General features: G+C 40.5%; 3 protein-coding genes across 4 annotated transcripts; 1 reads left to right on the top strand and 2 right to left on the bottom strand.

Moving 5' to 3' along the window:
- Positions 1-45: 45 nt before the first annotated feature.
- Positions 46-4809, bottom strand: LOC311267207 (uncharacterized protein). The gene is made up of 4 exons (XM_084370117.1): positions 4410-4809; positions 3946-4097; positions 3647-3740; positions 46-2019 (listed from the first exon to the last, which is right to left on the bottom strand). Exons 1-4 carry the CDS (start codon positions 4666-4668, stop codon positions 1058-1060), a joined length of 1467 nt encoding a protein of 488 aa, XP_084226243.1. The 5' UTR covers positions 4669-4809; the 3' UTR covers positions 46-1057.
- A 2513-nt stretch (positions 4810-7322) lies between these two features.
- Positions 7323-17403, bottom strand: casq1a (calsequestrin 1a). The gene is made up of 11 exons (XM_084370121.1): positions 16964-17403; positions 13426-13519; positions 13118-13218; positions 12825-12936; positions 12533-12606; positions 10236-10366; positions 10100-10145; positions 9940-9994; positions 9607-9707; positions 9338-9412; positions 7323-8348 (listed from the first exon to the last, which is right to left on the bottom strand). Exons 1-11 carry the CDS (start codon positions 17198-17200, stop codon positions 8013-8015), a joined length of 1362 nt encoding a protein of 453 aa, XP_084226247.1. The 5' UTR covers positions 17201-17403; the 3' UTR covers positions 7323-8012.
- Positions 17404-20797: 3394 nt separating this feature from the next.
- LOC311265991 (crystallin J1A-like) lies at positions 20798-24578 on the top strand. 2 transcript variants are annotated; one of them, XM_084368177.1, is made up of 10 exons: positions 20798-20953; positions 21554-21620; positions 21878-22054; positions 22442-22540; positions 22639-22731; positions 22848-23004; positions 23430-23545; positions 23793-23870; positions 24020-24159; positions 24258-24577. In XM_084368177.1, exons 2-10 carry the CDS (start codon positions 21554-21556, stop codon positions 24354-24356), a joined length of 1026 nt encoding a protein of 341 aa, XP_084224303.1. In that variant the 5' UTR covers positions 20798-20953; the 3' UTR covers positions 24357-24577. The 2 variants fall into 2 exon arrangements, with proteins under 2 accessions (XP_084224303.1, XP_084224304.1); XM_084368178.1 differs by lacking the exon at positions 20798-20953 and adding an exon at positions 21312-21414 and having other exon boundaries at positions 24258-24578.
- Positions 24579-25331: the final 753 nt, after the last annotated feature.

The following is a 25331-nucleotide window of genomic DNA, read 5'->3' as shown; positions in this document are numbered from 1 at the left end:
TTGGAGGGTTCACACAACAAAATAACCAAACTATGTATGCCTCAATGTTTTTTTTATTAAAACAGAAGAAAAATGCTGTCAGGAATCAGAAGTTTAAGAAGATGATTACAGACATTTGTCAATGTGTATTTTCTGTATTAAGGTATATAAAAACCTTTTATTTTTCAAAACACTTTGGCCATGGGATCACATTTGTTTCACCATATGTACACTTACATAGAATGGATATCATTCCTAAGTATTTTATCATTAATGCCAGATTTCGTATAAAAAGTCAGCATGGACTGCCTTAAACATGTAAGTCATGAAAGAAAAAAGTCTACATACATTCAGCAATCAAAACATCAATACAATGAACCATCAAAAACAAACAAGACAAGAGACGTTGGTATAAAAAAGCTTGATATATAAAGAATATATACATCATAAACAAAACAAAAAAAAATCACTGGATGTACTCTATATAAAAGGAAAGCATGGCAGGTAAACATCTGTATTTTGCCCCGCCAACCAATTACCAGATATCTTCTATTTGTAAATAAAAGCATAAATGATACCACTGTGTTCCAACCTGTTACAAGACAATCATCTCTAAAGGAGCAGCGGAGCACTTCAGCCTGTACTGTTTGTAGTATATCTGGTGGAAGGTGCATGGTGGATGGATTACATGCAGACTGAACATGTGTTTCTCAAAAGGTCCAATGCTAAAACGTGTCAAGTAGTAGTGTGGAATTCTTGCACATGGTTTCAGTCCTTTTATTAGTCCACAAAATATGGCGAGGACTAAAAAACAAGGAAAAACATGACAAAACCATCAGTAGTAGAAGCTTATAAAAAATGTCCACATCATAACGCAACTCTGTTATTTGTCTTAAAATATAATCTTTCTGGAATGACTAAGTTTAAGGAATCAGTCTGGGTCATGGTTTCTGTTTCTCTTATAGCTTTAACTATACTTATCTCAGAACTTCCATGGCTCTTCTACAAATGCAATACAGTGTTTTCAGTCTGAGGTAGAAAATGGCACAACCACTGCAAACAGCCACTTTTTCTACAGCTACATGCCAGCAATCGTCCTGAATGAAGGAACAAAGAATTCACACTGATGTTTCTCCAGGTTCCTCATGATCCTGAACATCTTGCCACAAGTGATGCAGCTGAAAGGCTTCTCTCCTGTGTGAAACCTCAGGTGCGCTTTCAGATTGTCCCTCAGGCGGAAGCTTTTGTTGCACTGTGTGCACAAGTGCGGCCTCTCCCCCGTGTGGAACCTCAGGTGGCGCCGGAGGCTCTTCCTCAGTGCAAACGTCTTTGAGCACTGCAAGCAGGAGTACGGTTTTTCTCCAGTGTGAAAGCGTGCATGCCGGCGGAGAATCTTCCTCCGCTTAAACGTCTTCCCACAGATGCTGCAAGCGTATCCATCGCGAGTGTGGGTGACCACCTTCTGGAGCCGCCAAATGCCGTCGCCGCAGGTGGTGAAGCAGCAGAGCCGATGGCCTGTGTGAGGACCCTGGTGGCGGCGAAGGTCTTTTGGAATAGGCCGACCTCTTTTGTGCTTAGCATCCTGGCCTTTAGCAGCATCCTCCTGAAGTTTCATCTCTGACTTAGGCACTGTGAGCAGATTCACCAGTTGTACTGTGCAGGGAAGCATCAGCTTTTGATCAGGAGAAGTCAGTTTCAGTTTAATGTGGAGATCGTCTTTCGGCTCCTTTGGCGCGTGGATTCGCTCCCAAACCCCAACCTGAGCAGGAGTCGTGGCTCCATCAGATGGGGACGGACTGTAGGCGGTGCCCTTGGCGGTACTGACACAGGCTGGCTGAGGCTCGGCTTGAACAGGCTTCTCTGAACTGTCGGGTTTGGGAGCTGAAGACTCCGGCTTGAGGATCAATGGGCAAACAAACTTCACCTTCTCACCAGAGATGATGTTGTCTGTATCTGGTTGGATCACAAGAGGCTTCTGTTTTGGTGGAGAGCTTTGTGTAGATCCATGTATTAACGTCTCTGTCCATGTCTCTGCAGAGACTGAAAGAGATAAAGATGCACTTTTAATTATATTGTTAGACATTATTTTCTTATTCAGCTTCAACATCCCTCCACCCCTTTTCTAGTCTAGTTGTAATCTGACAGAATAGAATTAAGTCCTTTTCAGACATGTATTATGTACCACTGCTGGTTTCATCCATCTGTTAAAGTGATTAAGAGATCTGATAAGACTTTAAGCTGGCTCTTTCACAGTGTTTCCTTGGTTTATTCAACTGATTTTATTCGCTTGTTGCAGCCTTTACATGAATCTGATGGCACTGGCACTTGATTTGTGCCATGTTGAAAATCAGCAATTTAAGCTGTTTTTTTAAGAGGCTAACAAATCAGCACATCACTGTGTCACAGTGATATTCTCATTGTGCCTCATCTTACCGTCTGCTTCTACATGCTAAACTGCCATCAGTTTATACATAAAAGAAATCTAAATAAATGAGAACAAAACCTTTAATGTAACTGCACACGTCACTGTTTAGTTCCTCATGCAATATGGCTTCACCTCATCTGAATTACCCTGTGGTGACAAAAATCCCAAGGGAGACCCACATTTGTGAATGCTGCAGTTCTCCACAGATGCCGCTAGGTGTCAGTAAAGAGTCATATTATACCAATATTGTTTGTGCAATACCATGTGTTTATGCAATAACTACAAATTCAAGTATTTGTTTAAATACTTCTCTCTGAGTAATCTAATACGTATTCAACAAAACTGAATTTTTCTATTGTGCTTATCCTGTTCAGGGTTGCTGGGGGTTTGGAGCCTTTCCCGGCATGCACTGGGACACTTGCCACTTCATGACAGGGATTATGTTTTGCTCATGTTTCAGCACAATGCACTTGTGAAGGGAAAGCATCACAAAAACACAATTCAGATGATTTGTATTATTCTTTTGGCTGCTGATCCTAACTGGTTGTATAACAAAGAATACTCAATACATAACCAACATTCAAAGGTTTAATCCATGTGATCCGTTTTTGCTAAATGAAATAAAATCATTAAAAAATACATCACGTTCCCAGGAAATGTCTCACATCCTGTTCTTATTTGTAACTTCCTCCTGTTAAGTGTAGCGTGTAGACCAAACTAACTGACTTTGTTTGTAGAAATACTTGTTTGACATGGACGACATAACAATGCAAATAAAAACCCACCTTATACTGTCAAGCTTTTTTTGGCTTCTAAACCGACTGAGCAGCTTTCATAGGAATGAATGAGGCTCCGCCTCCAACAGTGTCCAGTAATAAAAGATCCTTGGATAGACCGCATCCCAAATTCCCTCCTTATTTACATGCCACCATCGGATGTAAATAACACGTCATCACTTTGCACTGCAGAATTTAGCGTGTTCACCCGGGTCTTACATTTAGATCGAAGCCGAGGTGATAAAAACCTGTGTCTACTCCAGGGTCAACTGACCTGGGTGTAAATGCAATGTTTACACATTCCCACTGCACACAAAAGCCCGATCTAACCGGGTTTAAGTGGGATTTTTGACCAGTGGAAAAGGGATATTAGTCCGATTTGCATAATGTGCCTCATGTTCATGCTTCCGGCTGTCAGTGTGTTGAAGCATCGCATGAGGACTCACTGACTCTTTATTTTCCTTACCATGCAGAACAACTTCTGTTGGAGGTTCACAGTCAGTTGGAGACTCATCTTCCATTCCGCTCAACTCCACCATGTCCACAGTCTCCGCCACAACCTGGTTAAAGAAGAAACAAAACATATGTGCATGTCAGAAGTACAGTTTGCCAACAACCTAAGATCAACACTCCTTTAAAAATAAATTAAGCACTGCTATAACAGCAGGCGGCTCACAGTTCTAAAAGAACATGAAACCAGCCAGCCATCCAGCCTGCTGCTCATCAATCCACGCTTGATTTACACCCTTGTAAATTCTCACTCACCTTCTCCTTCAGGGGTGACACTGCACGGTCAACTAGGCCATTATCTTCAGCCACTAGGATTTCTGATGGAATGAGGCCCACCATCTCCTCCTCCTCCTCCTCCTCCTCTCTGCTCTCCCCCAAACAATCACCGTCTGAAAGGAGGGGGGCACCTATGGAGAGAGGGGGGAGGGATTAAGACAGACATACATTCCTTCACTGGGTTTGCAATGGAGAATTCCCTGCAGGCCTTCAGTGCAACATCTCCAAATGAATGAAGCGACCTTTCGACGACATTTGCGACCTAAACCTAAAGCAAGCTAAATGTGTTTTGATTGCATTCAAAGATCTGCTACACATCGTTTTGCGATTGCAACAAACAGAAACCTTTAGGAGCAACTAGTGTGCACTCTCCTCATGCAGCTGCAGCCTAGCCGTGGACGTAAACAGGAAGTCACATAATTTAAAGCCCCAAAGAGACGTACCGAAAGGCTCCAACTGCGAATAAATGTCCTCGTCCACCTGCACGCCGATGCTGCGTTTCGTGTCCCCAGTCGATAAACTATCCAGTGTCTCCAAGGTTTCATTTTCCCTTTTGCAATCAATGCGGCCCACATCCATATCCAGCGCCGAGGCTCCATACCTGCTCTCGAACAGTTTGGTTAACTCCACCGTGGCCGCTTTGACCAGCGCTCCCAGTACCGACTCCACCTCCGCCTGGAGGTTCACGACGCCCGCCGACATTTTTTGGCGGCTCCGACTGTGCAGAAGTCAGCGTTTGTGCAAAAAAAAAAATCGAGGTCCAAAAATTAGCAGCTATCTTTATTTACCAACGACAGCCACATGGCTCGTAGAAAGAAGGGGCGTGTTTTTGCTGGCGCACGCGCGGCAAAGGCTCGGGGGGCGCATCACCAGATGAGAGGGGCGGAGCCAAAAGATGAGAGGAGCCGACACAGAATAAATAGCTTTAATGTATAACACTACTGGTATGTTTCATGTTCTCTCATCTTCCTTTAGTTGTGTTTTTCTTTTTTTCTTTTTTTCTTTTTTTACAATTTGATCATTTAATAAAAAAATTGCTAAGGTCTGTTTGGGGACGGCAAAGTAAGTTGTTATGCATCAAGGCTACATGAAAAACATACAAGCTATTGTTGACCTAGGTAATAACTGGCCATAAGGAAACATTTAGTCCTGTGACTTACATTGTTTTCCTGTGGCGGCCATTTTGGGGCTAAGAAAAGACTAAACAAACACTCATCACAAGAACTGGTATTTGATGTTTAGGGAACTCAAGAAGTGCTGCAGGCCTAGGTGTCATTCTTTTGTCAATGCTTAAAGTTAAATATTTAAATTTGTTTATCCCCAACAGCAGATTTCTAAAGATAACAAAATAATTTATTACTAGTAAAACAACTTCATAAGAATCACAAGAGTGGACGATTACAGACACACACTGCTCTTTGGGGTGGGTATAGGAGGTTCAAAGCAAAACATATGAACTTTTTGTGAACTTTTACCATTTGTAAAAATATTTTCCCTTATGATATGATAGAAGAGTATGGCTAATTGCTGTAGGGGACAGGTGTAACACTAGTATTGTTATGTGGTTGTTTCTATATGGACATTTTAGATTGAGACACTTTAGGAGGAGTAGCTAGCTAGTGTAAGCAGATGAAAATGCTTAAGGCTAACAGTCGTCAGTGGTTGAGAGAATTCCTGTTGGCAATGGGAAATGAACCTACCAACAACGGAAGGTGTTTGAATGTTAAAATGAAGTACATACATAAATACAGTGGGATCCAAATGTCTGACACCACACTGAAAATCTGTAATATGATATAAACCTGGAAATAATCAGAAACATTGAGGAGTCATAAAGGGCTGGACTAAAGGTTTCGAAAGAGGCAGTGTATGTAACTCTGAAACACTGAAATTGGATTAGTTGCATTTGTTGAGATTTAATAGTTTTTCTCCACCAGTCATATGCTACTTCACATGTTCACTTAATGATGTCCCCATATAGAGCTGTACTTATCCTGTTGATAGATGAGGTTGACAGAAGCATTGACCCCATGTTATGATGGGTTAAGACATTGGAGAAACAAGCCAGGATAAGAGAGAGAACACAGCTGCCTTCATCTCTGTAAAAATGTTGCCTGCTCATGATGACCTTGTGGTGAGCGATATCTGTCTGTGGAATGATAGCAAAGTGTAACTTAGAGGAACTCAAAAGTACTGCAGAGCAGTGCATGATGAGACAGGAAGAGGGAGGGTCTTTCCACAGGGTGATGTCTTCACGGATTGTAATGTGAATATCTGCATCCTTTTTCTGGGCGACGGGTTACAGAGTAACAGCAATCCGCTGACTGTGATTTGTTTAACAGAGAAAGGTCCATGATCATGCCTGCTTAATGATACAATTCTAAATAAATAGTTAAACAGAACGTCACTGTATGTCTTCACTCAAACAAACGAACACGCTGACACATCCAAAGCATGATCAGGCAGATCCAAAGTGACCATACCATCAGAAGATCAATACATCAAGCAACAAATTGAAACTATGTAGTTTCAAGTGCAGGACCACACCTCAACCACACCTTTTCTGGCTTTTCTATTAACACCTTCTTAATCCTCTCCTCATCTTTTGCTCTCTGGTGTGGTCCATCTTAGCGAAAGTATTGTCAATAAAATGCTTTTGTAATGGTCTCAGAGGACAAGTAGCAGTTTCTAAACCACTTCTCAGGAGCGGAAACAAGGCTAGATGTACGAGGTGGGCCAAGAAATACCAGGATTTCACAGGGGATGACTGAAAAAAGTCATACACTGATGAATCCAAGTTAGAGATTTATGTCAGTAATAGAAGGGTGTATGTAACAAAGGGAAACAGGATAGAATAATACCACAGTGTTTCAAACCCACAGTGAAACATGATGGTTGGAATTTTCAAGTGTGTGGGGAAGCACCACTCTATTCTTCAGACATGCTCCATCCTCTGGTATACATCTTTGTGGAGAAGGATTCATACTGCAGCAGGATAATGAGTCCAAACACACCTCAAAGCTTTGACTTGGGGGGCAGTTGAAGTCTGAGAAAGACAATTATTCTGTGACATCACAAGAAGCTTTGTGTAATGCTGTCAAATCATGCAGGGACAACATGAGTCAGCAGGTTTTATACAAACTTGTGGAATCCATGCCAACTTAAGTGAATACTATCATTATAACAATAAAAGATAGTAGCCTATTACATTCGAAACAAATGCAAAATAGAAATATCTTCACAAACTTGACCCTACGATAGATAGATAGATAGATAGATAGATAGATAGATAGATAGATAGATAGATACAGGCCTAAAGGTACACACACACACAGCTTTAAAAAACTATACAGTAATGGGGTTTCTGTCCAAGCTGTCATTTATTTAAGACTTTACAGTAAGTTAAATTTCTCTTGTTACAAAAATAGAATATGGCTGTTGTCATATTTCATCATCGTAGAAAACATCCATATGATGTACAGCACTTTCAGTGTACAGCGTTACATTGATTTCACAGAGTAGGCTGGTGATACTTAAGACCCGCCAGAAAGCCTGCTAGCACCCTCGGATCTGACTTCAGTTGTTTCGATACTGGGGCAAACAAGAAAAAAGTGAACAAATAAAACACATTCAAACTGCAACAGACTCCACAGATGGACTTAGACAAAATGCATACAACATTGCAACCCGTCCAGTACTTTGGAAAGTAAAAACTTTAATAAATTGAAAATCAATAGCAGTAGTAGGTTTTTTAGGAGAATTTCTTTTTTTATTGTACCAGACAGTGTTACATGTGGGAATAATGGCACTGTGGGATCTTAGAAAGTACTTAGTTACATGGAGGATTAGTAAATATGCAGGGAGAAACGAGTAATGGAATATCGTTATGTTGAGATGCAGAGAGAGGATGATGAAAAGATGTGATATCAAAATGACAAGTTCAAAATAAGAACTAGATACAAAAGAGGATGACTTGACTGAGTGAATGAAGTTGACTCTTGAAACTGCATTGGTCAGACTTAAAGAGTAAATTATGACTTGATGATTTAATAATCATCATCGTCGTCATCATCGTCGTCGTCGTCATCATCATCATCGTCGTCATCATCATCGTCGTCATCATCGTCGTCGTCATCATCATCATCATCATCGTCGTCATCATCGTCATCATCATCGTCGTCGTCGTCATCATCGTCATCATCGTCATCATCATCATCGTCGTCATCATCATCATCGTCGTCATCGTCGTCATCATCGTCGTCATCATCATCATCATCGTCGGGATCGATTTCGCCTGACAGAACATCCTCAATCCAGTCCTCCAGTTCGTCAACAGATGGCATATCATCACCATCATCCATGTCCAACCACACACTGTCAGCCTGCAGAGTAAACAAGAAGTCAACACCAACTCAGCTTACACCAAATGCCTTAAAGGTACCTTGTAGACTTTTTGACTGATGGTAGCTTGATGGAGCAATGTTTTCATGAGCGGGCCCCTGTTTTCTATCGTGCACAGGACGTACATCATGCACAAGCTTGCATGCAACGCGACCTGCTGCCAATTTCACACAATTGTGACAATATTTGACAGTAGGAAGCATAGCATTGTACCAGCAAAGCCAATGAAGAAGAAAATTGTAAGCCATCAAGACATGGATGCAAAACAAGTGGCAGTGACAGACCCAGTTAGCACAAAGCACACAGCCCCTGAGCCATAGAACAGAGCTGTATTTTAAACTAGGCCACATATGGCGGCCTATAGTGCCACATACAAACAAATCAGGCAGTTGTAGCATGGCTCATGTTAGGCGTACTAGCCTAATACAGATAACTGGTCAAAATGTTTCAGTAAAACACAGTTAGCTGACTAGTTTGCTACTATGGATAGGTGATTTAGCGTATGGTTAGCTTGCCCAGGACTGCATGAGTCACGGTTCGACCATCATCAATGTTTTTATTTTACAAATGTATCTTTGCTCATAATATGTTGAAATTATGTTAATGTGTATTTTGATTCACATTTAAATATATGAAAAAAAACTTTACAAAATATTATAAAACAATAATGTAGCAGCCCATGCTGCAATGACTGACCCATGCTTCAGGAACACCCAACCTTCCCTAGGTTAATCTGGCCCCAGGTTAACCCTCACCTTTCAGATTTAATTGTGCTTATAAATATTCAAATTACAACAAAATAAATGCACTAGAGATAAGCTGGGGCCTTCAGAATCCCTGACAGAATTGGGGTCTGAAGGAAGTTGTCCACTCTGCCCAGTTGATAATGCAGCCTTGTATATACAACTAAGTATCACAGAGTTCATCAGATCAAGCAATCTATGAATAAAGTGCTAAAAATGTAACTTACATCATCAGCATCAACAACACCAATCTGTGGGTGGGACAGGTCAATTCCAAAGATCTTCTCCCAGTGGGGCAGAAGCTGCAGGGAAAATTAACCTTGATTAATCCTACTGTTATCAGCCAGTATCAATCAAATTAATGCAACATTTGGGAATATTATGTTTCAGTGTGCTTCGTCATTATATCTCAATTCTCAGTTGACAGAGTCAAGGACTGCCCAGACGAGTTCCTCTGGTTTTTGGTCATGCATATCGCACTGTGTTATGGTCTTACCAAGGGGAAGTCGTCAGGGTCAATCCAGACAATGCTGAGGTCAGGATTGTCGGTGTTATCCTCTGCAACTTCCTTCAGGATCTCAAGGAACTCAAAGCCGTCTGAGGAATGGAGAGGACAATAATGAATCTAAGACTAAACCATTGTAGAGGTGAAGCAATGGGAAACAGTGATCTTTTTATTACTCTTCTCTCGTTAACATGCACAATATTCCATCAACGCCACGTTAAAACCTCCTCCTACCCCTTTGTTGCTCCATGTTGAACTATCTAGATTTGCTGTTGGTGACTGATTATAATGCTATCCTTAGCTGGTTATTCAGGGTTCCTTTACCTGGGTCAGACTCCTCTGCAAAAGCAACGATGTGTTCACCATCAACATCGTCCTCCTGTGGAAAGAATAAAGACAGTTTCCTTAATTCAGAAACCGTTCCAGAGTTGTAATTTGATCAAATCCTTGATTGTTCTGGTGTTGAAAGTTTTCAGGTTCTTACCCAGATCTCGTACATGTTGTGTGGTTGCAGTTTCCTCAGGGTTGGTCTGGAAAATCACAGAGAAAAAAGATTTAACGCCTTTTGTTTTCATTATAGGTTATTTTTCAATTCATGAGATAGCATTAATGGGACTTACCTGTCATTATCTTCAATGAAATCCACCAGCTCATCCTCAGTGTATGGTTTTCCTGGGATGACCACTGGATCATCCATGAAGGGTTCATAGAAGTCAACCTCATTGAGCTTCAGGTCCAGAGCCTTGGCAACCTGTCACACACAACCAAAGTTAGAACCAATAACTGAGCGTGAAGGACCGGCGAATCACGAAGATGTCAAGATGTTTCATTCACAAAATATTACACCAGTTTAGTTTGTATAAATAAATGCAATCAATTAATTTTAAGTCATTTCAACAGTTTGACAGTAACATTTATGTTTTGACATTTTAACAGAGGAAACAACATGTACAGTCTTTTGAATGAAATCTGTCATGTATATGCTGTATGGATGTAGGTGTTGGGACGTATGATGGCTGTTTTGATCCTGATAAGAACTACACCAGTCCTTCATAAGTAGTCAGTGAATGTCCTGAAGCTCCTACCAGTTATAATTAGGTTTAAAGATTCTGCTGAAGGACGTTATTAAACAAAATCTAACTTAATCCAAAAGCATTGAAAAGTCAGTTATTTATACTGTAATTCATACCGTTCCCTTCCCTTTTTTTATTCTGGCGTTTTGACGTTATGTCAAAGACATCTATGTATTTGGTTGCAGAGATATCTATTGGAGTTAGCATGCTAACCAGCTAGCCCTGAGCCACTTTGTACCTTAAGAGATGACAGCCTGATAGTCAGCTAATAGAAACGCTCGCTAGCTGCACACTTAACTGAGTTTTCTGCACCGAATAACAACAATGAAAGTGTTACTTGGTGTTTTTGCCTTTGTTTGGTGGACTATCACGATATAGAATATATATATTGTTTTTCATGCGTGTGGTAGAAATTTATGGAGTAGAGGGCATGTCCAATTTATGCTTTGACGTGATTGTTGAACTGAAAGGCCTCAGAGCTCCTCACACTAAGTTTTATGATCAGAGGTTACAGCCTGTCTAATGTTACAGATAAGACACATTGACAACGACCAAAGGTTACCTACATTGATTTGCCTCCTCTCAGGTGGTGTGATTATGACATAAGACACACTGTATAAAGCTGAGTGAATGAAAATATTACTTAAAAGGAGCAATATGTAAGAATTGAACCTCTTGAATTCATACTCCGAACAAATAGGAGGCAGCATATCACCAGAGAAACTGCTGCTTACTGTAGCTGCCATTAGCCAGTGAGCTCAGTTAACTGTCTGGACTCAGAGCTCGGAGTGGTATTATAAAAAAGCATGGGTCGGGGCTAGTTGGTTAGCCTGCTATTTTCAGGTGATATCTCTGTAACACAGCACATAGACGTCTTTGATATAGTGACACAACTAATGTTTTGCATTCTGTTGAAGATTTAAGTTGATTTTTGAATGTCTTAAGCTAAATTCTTACATATTCCACCTTATGTCTTGTGTCCAATTAATTTTCTGATACCAGATCTGGTGCTTTAATTAACTTATACATTCAAGTGGGGACTATTTGAGCTGGGCAAGATTTTATTCTTTTATACATCCTAGAGAAGATTGACAAATTTATGAGGATTTCCACATCCAAGTACATGGATGTTGCTCTAAAATGGTTTGTTAGATACATAATTCAAATAGAGCTTTTTGTGTTCATCAGTAGTCAAAAGTCAAAGAGGTCTAAGCTTCCCTGTGGAGTGCATCAAGGCTCGATTTCTAGCCTATGTTAAGTTGATCATTTATGTTAATGCTCTTATGATACTGTTGCACAAATCAATAATTTTACATCAAAAAGTGATCAAACATACAGTAGCCTGGGAACCAGAAGAATCAGAAAGCTCGTGTTTTATTTGCACTGGCATGATACTGGCCTTCTTCCTGTTCAGACAGGTTTCAGACTTACACAGGAGTGTCAAGTCACATGTTTCGCTGCTCTGATTTAGTTGTAGTTCTATCCAATTGTCTCCAGCCTACAAGTCTGTCTAGTGCAACACACCAGAATCAAGAAACTCTTGTTAACCGTCAGGGCACTGCTGATCAGATATGAATCAGGATTCTGCTGCTCCATTGCCTTTTTCTCACCTCAAACAGTGCAGCGTTTAGCTGGAGATCGATTGTTTGTTTCCTGCTTGAATGTGTTTTCTGTAGCTGAGGGCAGCTGTTTTTAGGCAATAAAGCTTTGATTAACCCTCTGTGTTATGTTATGTGTTCAAAATTTACCCTGATAATCAAGAAAAAAACGTTTTTTATTCCAGTCTCATTATGTTGTTTTAAGTGTGTCTGGTTAAACTTAAGTTAATAATCGCTGACACTCACCTTGGAACTGAAAGTTGCAAAGAACTTGATGTGAGGATGGAACTCTTCAGCAGCATCGGCATAAGCCTCAAAATCTGAAATTGGTTTCATCAAGTGGTTTCAGTAGATCAGTCCATGTAAGACATGTCTTAGAATGCAGACTTGTTGCTCTCATCATTATCAGTCTGCAGCTCAAAGTTAAGTCAAGCAATGTGAGCCTTTTCCCTGTTACACTTGCCTGATATGCAACTATGAGCAATAATGTTAAAAAGCAAGCAACAGGTTATCATAGCATCACAGTACAGATTCTTACGTTCTGACTTGTGACTCTTAAAGTAGCCCACCAATTTGATGTCCTCTTCGATGTTTTCAAAGCCTTTCAGTTCCCTACTATTGTCAATAATTTCTACTGGGTCCTCAAGAACCTGTGGAGGAAGAGGAGGGTCATGGAGGAGAAAGGAGGGAGACAATATAATCGGAGGTGAGAGAGAAAAGAAGAGTCAGAAATCAGTGGGTCATCTTTGAAGGAAGCAAACTGGGATTCAGGGACTTTTTTTTCGCTAAAACAAGGCAGGCTATTAACTGGGTGATTATATCCTCACGAACATCAAAGATGAACTCCACAATAGTGTCTGCTGCGAATTCGCCATCATATTCTATGACTTCATCGTCTGTGAAGATGTAGACGCTGTCGGACTCATCAAGGCCTGGAGGAAAAGAGCAGAAGTATGAGGTGTTTAGCCTTAAGCAAACCAACAATTTGACCCCACCTTTCCCACATTTGTTATATCTTCCACAACAACAGGAAACATTGAAGTAAAAGAGGCCTTTATAAAATGATTTTGACTCTAATAAATGGCTGGTTTCATTTTGCATACGTGTCTTCAGCTGTGCTTATCCTGCTAAGTGTTTACCTAATTTCTTTGCAAGGGCCTTGTCGAGCTTTGCATCAAGGACTCCGACTCCGATATCCTCATCATCAAACTCATCCAGGACCTGGGCTACAAGCTGTAAAAACAAATACACCGTCATATAACAGAAGACATGATTTTCCAGTTAAAAACAAGTCTTTAAACATGAGAGCACAGGTCTGTATGAGTATGTGGTAAAATAAATGTTTCTGTCCACATTTACACCTTTTTGACAAAGTGGTTTCACTCAGTAGTTTCATTACCATAAAAGCCTGCTTTTCAGAGCGCTGCTTATGCACTTTCTAAATCTGTATGAAACTTGAACCTCATGACTGACAGTTGGATGCACCAATGGCAGTGCCACATTTGCAGCCTGACTACATTGAGGAAGTGGTTTGAGAGGTTGTCTCAGTGCGTTTGGAGGGTAAAAAGCATGCACGCACACACACACACACACACACACACACACAAGTGCATACGGGTGAGAGATCTTGAGCAGCTGCTTTTACTGGCATAAATAGTTGGACTAACTAGGCTGTCTCACAGATTGTGCAGATAATTCTTGGCATTTCTTTTAGTTTGATTGGAGCTGCAGACGGGTGGGGCACAGTGAAGCTGTTTACAGTTTGTAGCTTAGCAGCAGGTAAGATTATATGAAAAGTTATACTGTTTAAATGATATCTAATTATATACATTAGAATATGTACCTAATAAAAGCAAGAATTTTGGTTTTACCGCGACTCAACCTTTTCTTGCATTGCACTATATTTGGTTGCAGACCCCAACCTTTTGGCATTTCAGACGGCTATAATAAACTTTTTAAAGGGCAAGAAGTGATTGAGATGAGTAAGGCTTGAAACTATCAAGCCACTGAACGGTACACGTGAGGATAAATTGTAACAAAGAGGTATGAATTTTTTTTTTCTAACTCTTTTCCATTTTATAAATCCTTTAATAAAACTATTTAAAATCTGCAAGTAAGAGGAAAAATTGGTGATTAATATGTGTATTTGAGGAGATACATCAGAGGTTGTTTAACTTGATTTGAATATACGTATATAGGTATACATGTGACTTCCCTCTAGTTATCTATTTATATCTTTTTTTATGCAGTTTTTTTTAGATAGACACAAAATGAGATAAGATTTATATCTGCTTGTCCTCAAAATATAAAACATGCAAAGCTGTCTTTGGACCTGGGTGTTGGCAATGTGTATCTGCAGTAATGTGGCTGATATAATTTCTTCAGAGAAACTGAATCTCCCCAACTACATGTAAAGTTAAACCAACAGCCTCAGTAACTGGGATGAGATTTCATAGCATGACATCTGCAACCAAAATGTACTGCAACTGTAAATTTGTTTCATTTAAAAATACTGTCACTGACACGTACATATGGCAAAAATATAAACAGCATATGGTAAATATATGGTCATTTCCTACATGTGAACTGCACATTGCAACACTATCTCAGTGTTGCAATGTTAAATTCACATGTACAGATATACAGAATGCAGGTCCTTAAATTTAATTGTTTTAAATGATTATTAAAATCATGAAGCATTAGGTCTGAATCACATCCGTCAACACCACATGGACCCTAGTCAGAGTGTTTGGCCACCTCAACAATCTAATCATTTTCAATGACCAAGGGAGAAAAAACACTTAATTACGACTTCCTCACTCTCATCATGTCATATTTTATTTCACTAACTCCTGGAGAGCCTTGACCTCTCACATGTTGAGCCCTGTTGCTGTTCTCTGTTACTAATAATAAAACCTCCTCCAACGTAAATCATAATACATTCATAGGGAGAAACACAAGCCTTCAGGGAGCTCGAGCCACCACAAAAGCAGCTCAGGGATAAATATAACTCCAGAAGCCACACCAGCCCAGGGACTATTTTGGCGAGGTGGCAGTGATGCTCACTGCTCTGGGATCCGCTGACAAGTACAGTACTGCAAGTGCCAATCATGGCGCAGAGCTGAGCCGGCACTACTGGAGCCAGAACCTCCAGGGCTGGCCTCCAGATCCAAGACCGAGCCCTGACGCTCCCTTACAGAGACACCAGAGGCCGTCTGTTATATGTTTAGGAGAGCAGCATCTCTCTTTCTCTCTCTCGCTCTCTCGCTCTATCTCTGTTTTGGTTATTAATGTTTTCCTTTCTGTTCTAACTGGTATCTGTTACTGTTAATCCCCCTCCCCCATTAATCCCCCATTTAATTTATTTTGTTGACATTACATGACAAGTTAGAGCCGTTATTTGTCGATTGACAGATTTAGTTACTGTGTAAAGTGTTTTCCCCAAATTCCTTCCACATTAATTTTCACAGTTGTCAATAATGAGTCATTATAACTATCATCCCACTGACTAGACGCTCAAATCTGTTTTTGATTTTGTTTATAATGATCTTATATGTAAATTTTAAAATGAGCCACCAGCAAGTCTTGTAGCTCTCCTGAAAATATAAGCATGGGTAAGCCGTTAAATGTAGTGGCCTTTACTCTACACTGTGAAGTGGCCATGCACAAATGCGGACAAATATGTTTGCCACATGATCCAGTGTATATATTCCATAAATCAGTCACCGCTCCTATCACTTTCACAGCAGCTATTAGTCTGGAGTTACTGCAAATGCTGTATTTCTGGGCGACTATAATCATGGAATCAACTTCAAATTGACAAGCACAAAAGATGCAAGTCTAACTTTTCCTGGGAGATTTGGTGTGGGTAGTGTGACATTTGATATTGTGTTGTCTTAAGTAACCTGAGAACTAATCGAAGCTTTGCATACTAAATGATGATGTAATGTCTCAGCGAGGAATGTGATAAAACGGCACAGTATCCAAGCTGACAGGAGGCCTGAGGTGTGACAGGCATGCTGATAGACTTGTGTTAAGTGCATCAACTCCCACATACACACACACACACACACACACACACACACACACACACACACACACACACACACACACACACAACGTACACAAGCCCAGACTTTGCCAGAATAAATGATATCTTGGGTCCTCACAGCTCAGCTTTTTGCCCCGTGTGGACGAATCTGACGACACACCGCAAGCTTGTGACACATTTTTGGGACTTCATTGATCAGCATTTCTGAATCCAGCAAAGCTATTTTCCACCTTGTAGCGTCACGTTCCCATGATGCCACGCTCTGTGCTCAATTTCACATTTAACATGTGTGAAATCTTGAAAAACATATTTGTCTCTGTCTCTGTCTCTGCCAAAAAATATTTTTTTCTTTCCTTGTAACCACACAGTTGAACCTTTACTATGAATCAGAGTCTCTTTTTATGTTTTCCCTCATATCTTAAGTCAACTTAATCAGCAGTTTGTTGTCACACACTTCACATCTGCACCATTTAAAATCTATGCAACCACTTTAAATTAAATCAGATCAAAATTTCCACAACAACCTCCAAACAGCGTCTACAGAAACGTTGAGTTCAAGACTAGTTATTCTACTTCCTCATCGGTAAGCTGTAAGCTATCTACCCATACGCCCCATCTCAACCCACCTCAAGGGCCAACTCCTCAATCTCAAACTGTCTCTGGGCGACGCGGCTGGATCCGGGATGGTCATGGTAGTACACCACCATGACATCGTACTTCTTCATCACAGACTTATAGTTCTTGGCATTGAGGTCGTGGACACGGTCCTTTCCATCAAACTCTGGGAAGTCCAAGCTATCCTTACCCAATGATAGCCCCGCAAAGGACAGCAAGACTGCCACAAGCACCCAGGTCCACTTCATGGCTCCTCTCTAAGTTAATGTAGATGTATTTACAGTTTCAGAAAGGGGGGACAGAAAAAGAAAAAAAAAATCAAAATAGTTTGGTAAAAGTAAGGAGAACCCCTTCCAATCCGCGTCACCCAGAAGAGAGCAAGACCAACTCTTGCATCCACCTTATTAAAAACCTCACATGGGCAACTGGCGGTGGGGCACAGGGTGCAAGAGGGGTTGGGCTAAGTTTGACATAGGTGCGAGTGTGCCTATGTGGGGTGTCACTGAGCACGGGGAGGATGAGGCGGGGGGGTCGCTGCGGTTGCTGGGGTGACAGCCCAGCCTTGTATGTGTGTGTGTGTGTGTGTGTGTGCTTGAGTGTGTGTTGCAGACCTGTCAAAGTGGGTGGAGAGAGGAGATGACGACCAACATGCTCTTATTCTTCATCCAGAAGAAGACAGTGATGGAGGTGGAGGGACAAGGAAGGAGGGTGTGTGTGTGTGTGTGTGTGTGTGTGTGTGTGTATGTGTGTGTCTGTCTGCTTTGCGCCAGAAGAAGAAAGAGTGATATGATGAATTTAGAGGTGGCTGCGAATATGTGGCAACTCTTTTCCCATATTAAGTGTAGATGGAGGCTTGGATCCCAGCTAAAAATAATGGATGTAGGACAGAGAAGTACATATCAGGAGGGGGTGCTGGTGTCTAATTTGCTGCTGCTGGCACCGGCGCAGCGCTAGAATGTGGCACTGGTTCACTCAGGGACATTGAGAGAGGCAAGGAGAGGAGAGGGTGGTGCACCTGCTGAGGATTGGGTACATAGGTGTCACTTAGCCCTGACTCAAGAAGAAAGTGAAACATAGAGTTTAATAGAAGGGGTGGGCGGGGGGTGAGGCAATTTTTTAAAAATATTTTCGAGTCTGACCCATCTGTGTATACAGTATACGTGTGTCCTGTGCAGTGTCTGCATGTACGCCTGAGATGATCACATGTGATATTACTTTACAATTTGAAAGGGAAGAGGTAAGCTATAAATAAATACAGTCTACATGGTATCCTAATACTCCTGTTGACCCCACTCACACGTACACAAGTCACAACACACCCCTCATTCTGTAGCAGGACATGTAGCCTACAGTATTAAAGCGGGAACATTTGGTTAGAAGGCAGTCGTTGCACTGACTGTGTGTTAGTGATGATGAGGGGGGTTATGCAGTTGTGTGAGGTGTCAGTGACCATGAAAAATAAAACTAAACTGTGACTTACTGTCACTGTAAACATATAAGTGGATAATATGAGAAACTGTAGAGCAGGGCTGCCCAAAGTGGGGCCCGTGGCCCAAATTTGGCCCTCCATAAGGTTTGATTTATCCCGCCCAGATGTTTCCAATGTAAAGAAATATATATATATTTTAAACTATGATATGAATCACTGTTTATGCCATTTATTTTTTATGAGGTAAAACTGCTCTTTAAATATGTAGGATCTATAATTATCAATTATTTTTCATAAACTAATTAATGATGTGACACTTTGCACAGGAAGTCAGTCAACTGGAATTTTTGATTTGAGTTCTGATTCTTGCATCACAGCATTAAAATACAATAAACATTTGCTTTTGGCCTGTGGCCCACCATTAAGTTTGAGTTTTGGCCCTCCAAAGGAAAAGGTTTGGGCACCCCTGATGAAATGGGGTCTGCTTTTACATCTCATGTTACAGCTTCCATAACCATTGATGGAGGAATTTATTCATAAATGAGAAAATATTTCAGTCCATTCACACACGTCTGGCTTAACCAAAAGAACTAAGACATTAAATGTGTTGCATTCTGACACAAGAAGTAGGAACTTGGATCCATGCAGGAGGACAGACTGCCTCTGTATAAATATGTCATAGTGTCATTCTAAACCACCAAAACACCACGGTGCTCAGTTTCAGGTGATTGTACACTAAATAAAAGGTCATTCTGAATATTATATTCCATTTCTGCCAATGGAAACCCCTAAATCCCACACACTGGACCTTCTAACTGTAAATCTACTCAGCTGAAACTTTCAAGCATGTCACATCTTTGGCACATCCCACTCAGTAATGTCACAGCAGGTGATTTAACCTTGATCATGACTGGAAAAGCCTGCTGTGGCGTCAATGAATGAGGTAGGTGCAATGCAGACATTTGTCGCTCAATGTGGATTTGACCTTACAGTACATGCACAGAACAGAGGCTGCAACAGAAATAAATGCCTGTTATTGTTGTTTATGCAGGGTTTTTTTTTTTAAAAAACACATACCTATTTTGTAAATTTGTTTCTGTTCTAATGTTCATCTTCTCAAGACATCAAACATTTACTTCTTGGTCTTAATTATCTTCTTAAAGAGTTAATGAAGAGAACAGACACTTTAAAGGGAGGGTAAATCAACTATTGCTGACTAAGCATAGATGAAGTGAACTGAGTTGAAGTCATTAAATAGGCCCTTTTCACAGAAGACGTTTTTACATGTAACAGTAGGAAAAGCACAGGTGTGATTAATAATAGATAATAATGAAGAATGGTTACTGGGACACTTGAACTGAGCAGAGCATGTATGAGAAGTTAAAATGTCTGCTGGGAAAAACACCTCTAGAGTGGAGTTTGAACCTTTTAGATGACTTGTGGGAATAGTTTTAAAGTCCCCCGAAGCCCTGAGATCCCAAACTGATTTGAAAAGACACCCTTTTTAAAGCAGACATCTTCGCTGTAGCCGCTAAGCTGAAAATGTTGAAGTGAGTGCATGAGCTTGACTGTGCACCAAGGTTGTAAATATTGTCTTTTCAAATCGGTTTGGGATCTCTGGTCTTCCAGAAACTTGTATCACTGTATGAGCTGTTATAAGCTGTGTGGAGCCATTTTGTGTTTTTTCTCGGTTGTTTTTGTTTAATTTGAAAACAAGTCCCCAGCTACTTCAGTTGTTAAGGAAAATGCTGCAACACTGTTTTGCTGTGAAGCTCTAGAAATGTTTTGTGGACTACAAAACTTCACCCCACTTTCCATCGACATGGGGCTGAGTACATACTGCCCAAACTTTCATTGTTGGATGACCTTTTTCTTTAATGAAATTCAAATAACCTTCTTCTGGTGCTCTTAGGCTCTCTGAGCATGCCCACTTTAGTCTAACATGTTTTAATTGAGAAATCAAATTTGGTCTTATTTTCTTTAGAGGTCATTTGTATTATACAGTGAGTGCAGAGACTGTGTGATTGTTTGTCCACAGAGCAACTTCCACTTCTGGTCAGCAGGGGGTGCTCTCTGGTTAAAACTGAACTGTGACTGAACTCCTGAACCAGGACCTCCCAGCTGTGACTGATGTTATCAGCTTGCTGCCAACATTTCGACATTTTAATGGACGTTTGACAGTTGAATGTTGGGGTTTGATAGGCCTTAATTACACTCATCAGATCTAATCACTAGCAATTTTTTATTTGTTTCAATGTCAACTCGTCAGTGTTTTGGGTATTTTATACGTGTGCCTTGTGAAAATGACCTCATCAACACAACTTTATTGTAATGCGTGCCACAGCAGTATGGTACTAGGTTTGTGTGTGTGTTCAAGTAGTTTACCTTCTCCAAGTGTTTGGAGGAGGGCGGTGTCGTCGCTTCCCTGTGGGCGGTGCTAAAGTGCTAAAACATTTCATAACATGTTGTAATTGAAATTGTCCGCCTACAGGAGGTGGAGAGGGTTGTTGACGCACATTACACTACGACCTGGACTTATTATTTCGCATTAATACGTAAAACTGTGTTAAAGGTAAGCCTTGTTTATCCCGAGCTGCTAGCTTACGTTAGCTTACGTTAGCTAGCAGTCGACATTGTTTTAAAGTAGCTGCTGCTATCTCCTCGACTGCTACTCAAGCTAGGTCCTGTTATAGTTTTAGATATTTCATCGTTGTAATACAGATATAAATATTGCTGCGTTAGTCGTAATGCGTCGTACAGTGCTGACAGTGTATACCGCTGAAATACACTTTAAATTAAGCTCTTATTAATCTCTTTAATATGTTCAAGTTGAATGTAGCCGGTTAGATAATAAAGGACAAATATTCCAGTGCTGCTCAAATCAAACTCCTCCTGCCATCATTAAAAGTTCACGTGATGAGGAAGTGAAGCCGCCATAGACTGATGAAAAATTCTTCTGCAAATGTCTTGTTCAGCCCAAAAGACAAACATATTGAGTAAACAATGTAATCAATCAGAGATCAGCTGCAGATTGTGAGTATTACATAATTTGACCTTAACGGGGAATTGATTGTTACAGTTTAGCTTTACTTACAATAACAACAATAACAACTTAGTAATGATAACTACTTGCCTAAATTCCAATAATACTGAATACTGGATGTTTTTACAGATGGCTTCAGCTCTGGCCAACAGAGCGATGGGAGCCATCGCAGGGTCAGCCGTTGCAGATGCAGCAGGTAATAATATAAGAAGTCTCTCTTACAGTAGTGTTGTGTTGTATCTTATGCAGTCAGTAAAAGGCCTGAAGGTAAACATGTGATTGATTTTCCTCACACCTGTTAAAATGCTAATAAAGCCATCAAAAGGGTTTCTATTGTTTTCTTTAAAGACACTACCATTGGCGTTGCCTGTTATAGCACTTTCACTTCTCATCTAGCTATTTAATTTAGCTTCTGATGAGGATTAAATCGACTTGATGATTTGTCCCTCACAGCACAGCCCCTCCACTGGGTGTACGACCTCCAGAAGCTGCAGGGGATCCTGGCTCAGGATCCAAACCCAGAGTTCCGCCCAGAGTCGGCCAACCCTTTCTACAGGAGGCAGACGGGCCAGCAGAGCTGCTACGGAGACCAGGCGTTTGTCCTGCTGGAGTCCCTGTCCGAGTGTGGAGGTAAGTTTGTTTCTTCATGTTATCAAGTGTACCCTTCCTGTCATTGTTGACACTATAATTAGACATGTGACACTTCCAGACAGTGATGAGCTCCACAACTGTTCTGGACACGTCACAAACCAATCCTCACCACACCTGAATTATCCCAACATTAGATCCTCACATAAGAAATTAGTTAAAGGAACTCATTAATGAACAAATGAACTGAATTTGAAAAAAAGTCAGGCCTTTTAGGCTGGTACTGGTGTCTGGTGGGGATGTAAGATTGTGGTTTATAACTCATTAACAACTTGGCTCACATACATAAAGGGTGCCAATACGTTCTGCAATATTAAACTAATAATATTATATAATAAACTGTGTTTGCCTGTTTACCTGTTTGGCCAGGTCTAAATGTTGAAGATCTGAAGCAGCGCACACTGAAATTCTTTGGTCCTGGATCAGAGTATGACACACCTGTAAACGATCCTTACAGAGAGAAAGGAGGTAGGGAAACTATCCATCCTTTATGTTGTTGCTGAAGAATAAATTCACCTCCTTTTTATTTGGTAAGGTAGGAATACTGATGATGTTCTGTACACCAGGGCCAAGACCTCAGCTGCCCATCGAGGGACCATGGAGACAAGCAAGTTTGAAGAGCTTCCTGAAGAATGTAGATGCAGGCAAAGAGGAGACAGGTAAACCTGCAGTGCAGTCATCACAAAACTGAGACATATCTTAGAGAAACAGCTCTAACTAGTGTGTGTGTGTGTGTGTGTGTGTGTGTGTGTGTGTGTGTGTGTGTGCGCCGCAGGCTGTGAGAACGACTGTCAGATTGATGGAATAGCCAAAATGGCTCCTATTGTGGCGTTTTATGCAGGAAAGCCTGACATGCTGGAAAAGGTCGAGCAGGCAGTCCGTGTCACACAGAACAATGATGCATGTGTGGCAGAGACTCTGGCAGCTGCAAGGTCAGTATGTTTTTCGAATACAGACACAAAAGACGGTGGAATAAGACAAACACTGTTGAAGGACGGTATGCATAGTTTTAGAACCTATTTGTCATGTCTGTATTTAAAATATGGTGATATATTTATATATAAAGTCACAATGTCATGCCTTCTCTCTATCTCCCCTCATTTCCTCTTACCACTCAAATGTCTGCAATCAGGATAAAGACAAAAATACCCCCAAAGAACTTAATATACAAATATACCAGTATAGCCATTGTGAAATATATTATGAAGCTTCATAATAATGGCTTTTTCTTACAGTTTAATACACTTCCATTTCTTTAAGTTGGAAATTCCAGCAACCAAACAGAAAAGCTGCAGTGCTCCTTCAATTAAAAGAAGTATGTAATATATAATGGATTGTACATTGACTTCTTTTCTAGGTTCCTGGAGCATTTCATCCTGAATGGTCCTGATCCAAAAGCCTTGGACTCGGTGCTCGATCAGCTCAGAGACCCGAACAGAAAGCAGCCCCAGGAGCTGGACAAAGCAGTCATTGGTATGTGAGACCTGCAGAATTGTTGCTTCACTGGACAAAAGTCATGGGACTGAGTCATGTGATTAAAGGGTCTACACTTCCCCTTTTCATGCAAGTTTACATCATTACAATCAATCTGTTTCTAGACTCCTCTATTAAAAGATAAAGTAACATGCAACAATGTGTGAATTATTATGTACTTTGAATTATGACATGTTGATTATATGTGAGTGACTCTGTGTTTAGCTTATTTTCTCGTTGATTTCAGGGCACATTCATCAGGTGAAGGAGAATTTATCAAAGACTCCTAAGGAGCTGATCCCCACTGTGTTTCCAAACACATGAGGTATCCTCACGGAGCTCAGTTTAACCTTTTCCATCAGTCACACTTTAACATACATTTCAGCAATGGAGTGCTAAATGTAACTCAGGCAGCTGTCATTTATTCGCATATTGAGCCAACAAGTTAAAATGCCTTCATACCTTCTGTTTCAGGTTTGCCAGGTGCGTTCCAAGCAGCGCTGCATGGAGTCCTGACAGCCAAGCACTATGAGCAGGCTGTGAGAGACACCATGAGCTGTGGGGGATGCACCTGTAGCAGAGGGTCCTTCATCGGAGCCTGTCTCGGGGCTCAGGTATGACTGTGCGCTAATCTTACATGTATTAAATTTAATAGTAAGCCAGTATGATATGTTTTGATAATTTATAAAATGTGCTTTTTTAATTCTCACAGGTTGGACTCGAGGGAATTCCAGCTTCCTGGACATCCAAAACCCTGCGCTATGACTCAGTGTTGGAGCATGCCAAGAAAATAACCAAACACCACCAATAGTTCTTTTTTTGGCAGTGTAATATGTTTTACAATCTGAGGTTGATGGGAACAAAATGAAGAAACTGTTGCGCTTTTACAGAACAGTGAATGAAGGTTCTTGTCTAAACTTTTGGACGGCAGGAGCCAGATGTTTTTGTCTCTGTTAAAGTTTAACATGTTGGTTCAGATGTTCACTAACTGACAACAATAAAGTAATTCTGAAAAAAAAAAAGCAATGTAGAATGGTTTGTGCAATATCAAGTTTGGCTGATTCAGTCCCAGAGAGTCAGGGTGTGACTGGTGAGTGATGTGCTCATATTGTATAATAAAGCCTGTGTTATTAGTTGTGGATAGACTGAAGTAAACCTCAGGTATCTTTATATCACAGAGTCCAGTAGTATTTTTACAATAGAAAGAAGACCATTTTTAAACATGTTTTGATTTAATGAGAGAAATGCGCTCGTAATAATTTTTAAAATACATGGATTATAATTGTGACTTTTGGGGACTGGAGAAAGAAAGCATCACCTAATTATTTTTTTTAGCCAAGGATATATAGATAATTATTTTTAACATGGGCATTAACCTTTTTCTATTGTTGTTTTAAGTTGCACACAATACAGTAAGTCCAAGAATCTAGAATAGTTTTTTAAGTAAAATGGTCAAAATCCATTCCCTTCCCATGTTTTCATTTTTCAATCCATACATCACAAATTTGGTTGATAACAAATGTAATGCAATGAAAACATTTAAGTAGGTTGTCGTGTCATTTTCAACTTTTCCATGCACCAGCAGAACACTGGGTCGAATTATTTTTTCCCCCACAATTTTATTCCAGTCAGTGCAAGTAGGCTATCAGCAAAGGTTTTTATCCTCAAGTTGGAAAATTAGATTTGTAGACAACGTTTTAGCTTTACATTTTAGTATTTAGTATTCTGTATATAATATGAGGAGACTGTGTTGGGTGGAACTGGACTTGACCTCAGATCCTGATCT

This window comes from Pagrus pagrus (genome assembly GCF_965226575.1).
Source record: "Pagrus pagrus genome assembly, chromosome: 12".
Lineage (NCBI taxonomy): Eukaryota > Metazoa > Chordata > Actinopteri > Spariformes > Sparidae > Pagrus > Pagrus pagrus.
The sequence above is the reverse complement of the archived record's forward strand: the minus strand, read 5'-3'. Positions and strand labels throughout refer to the sequence as shown.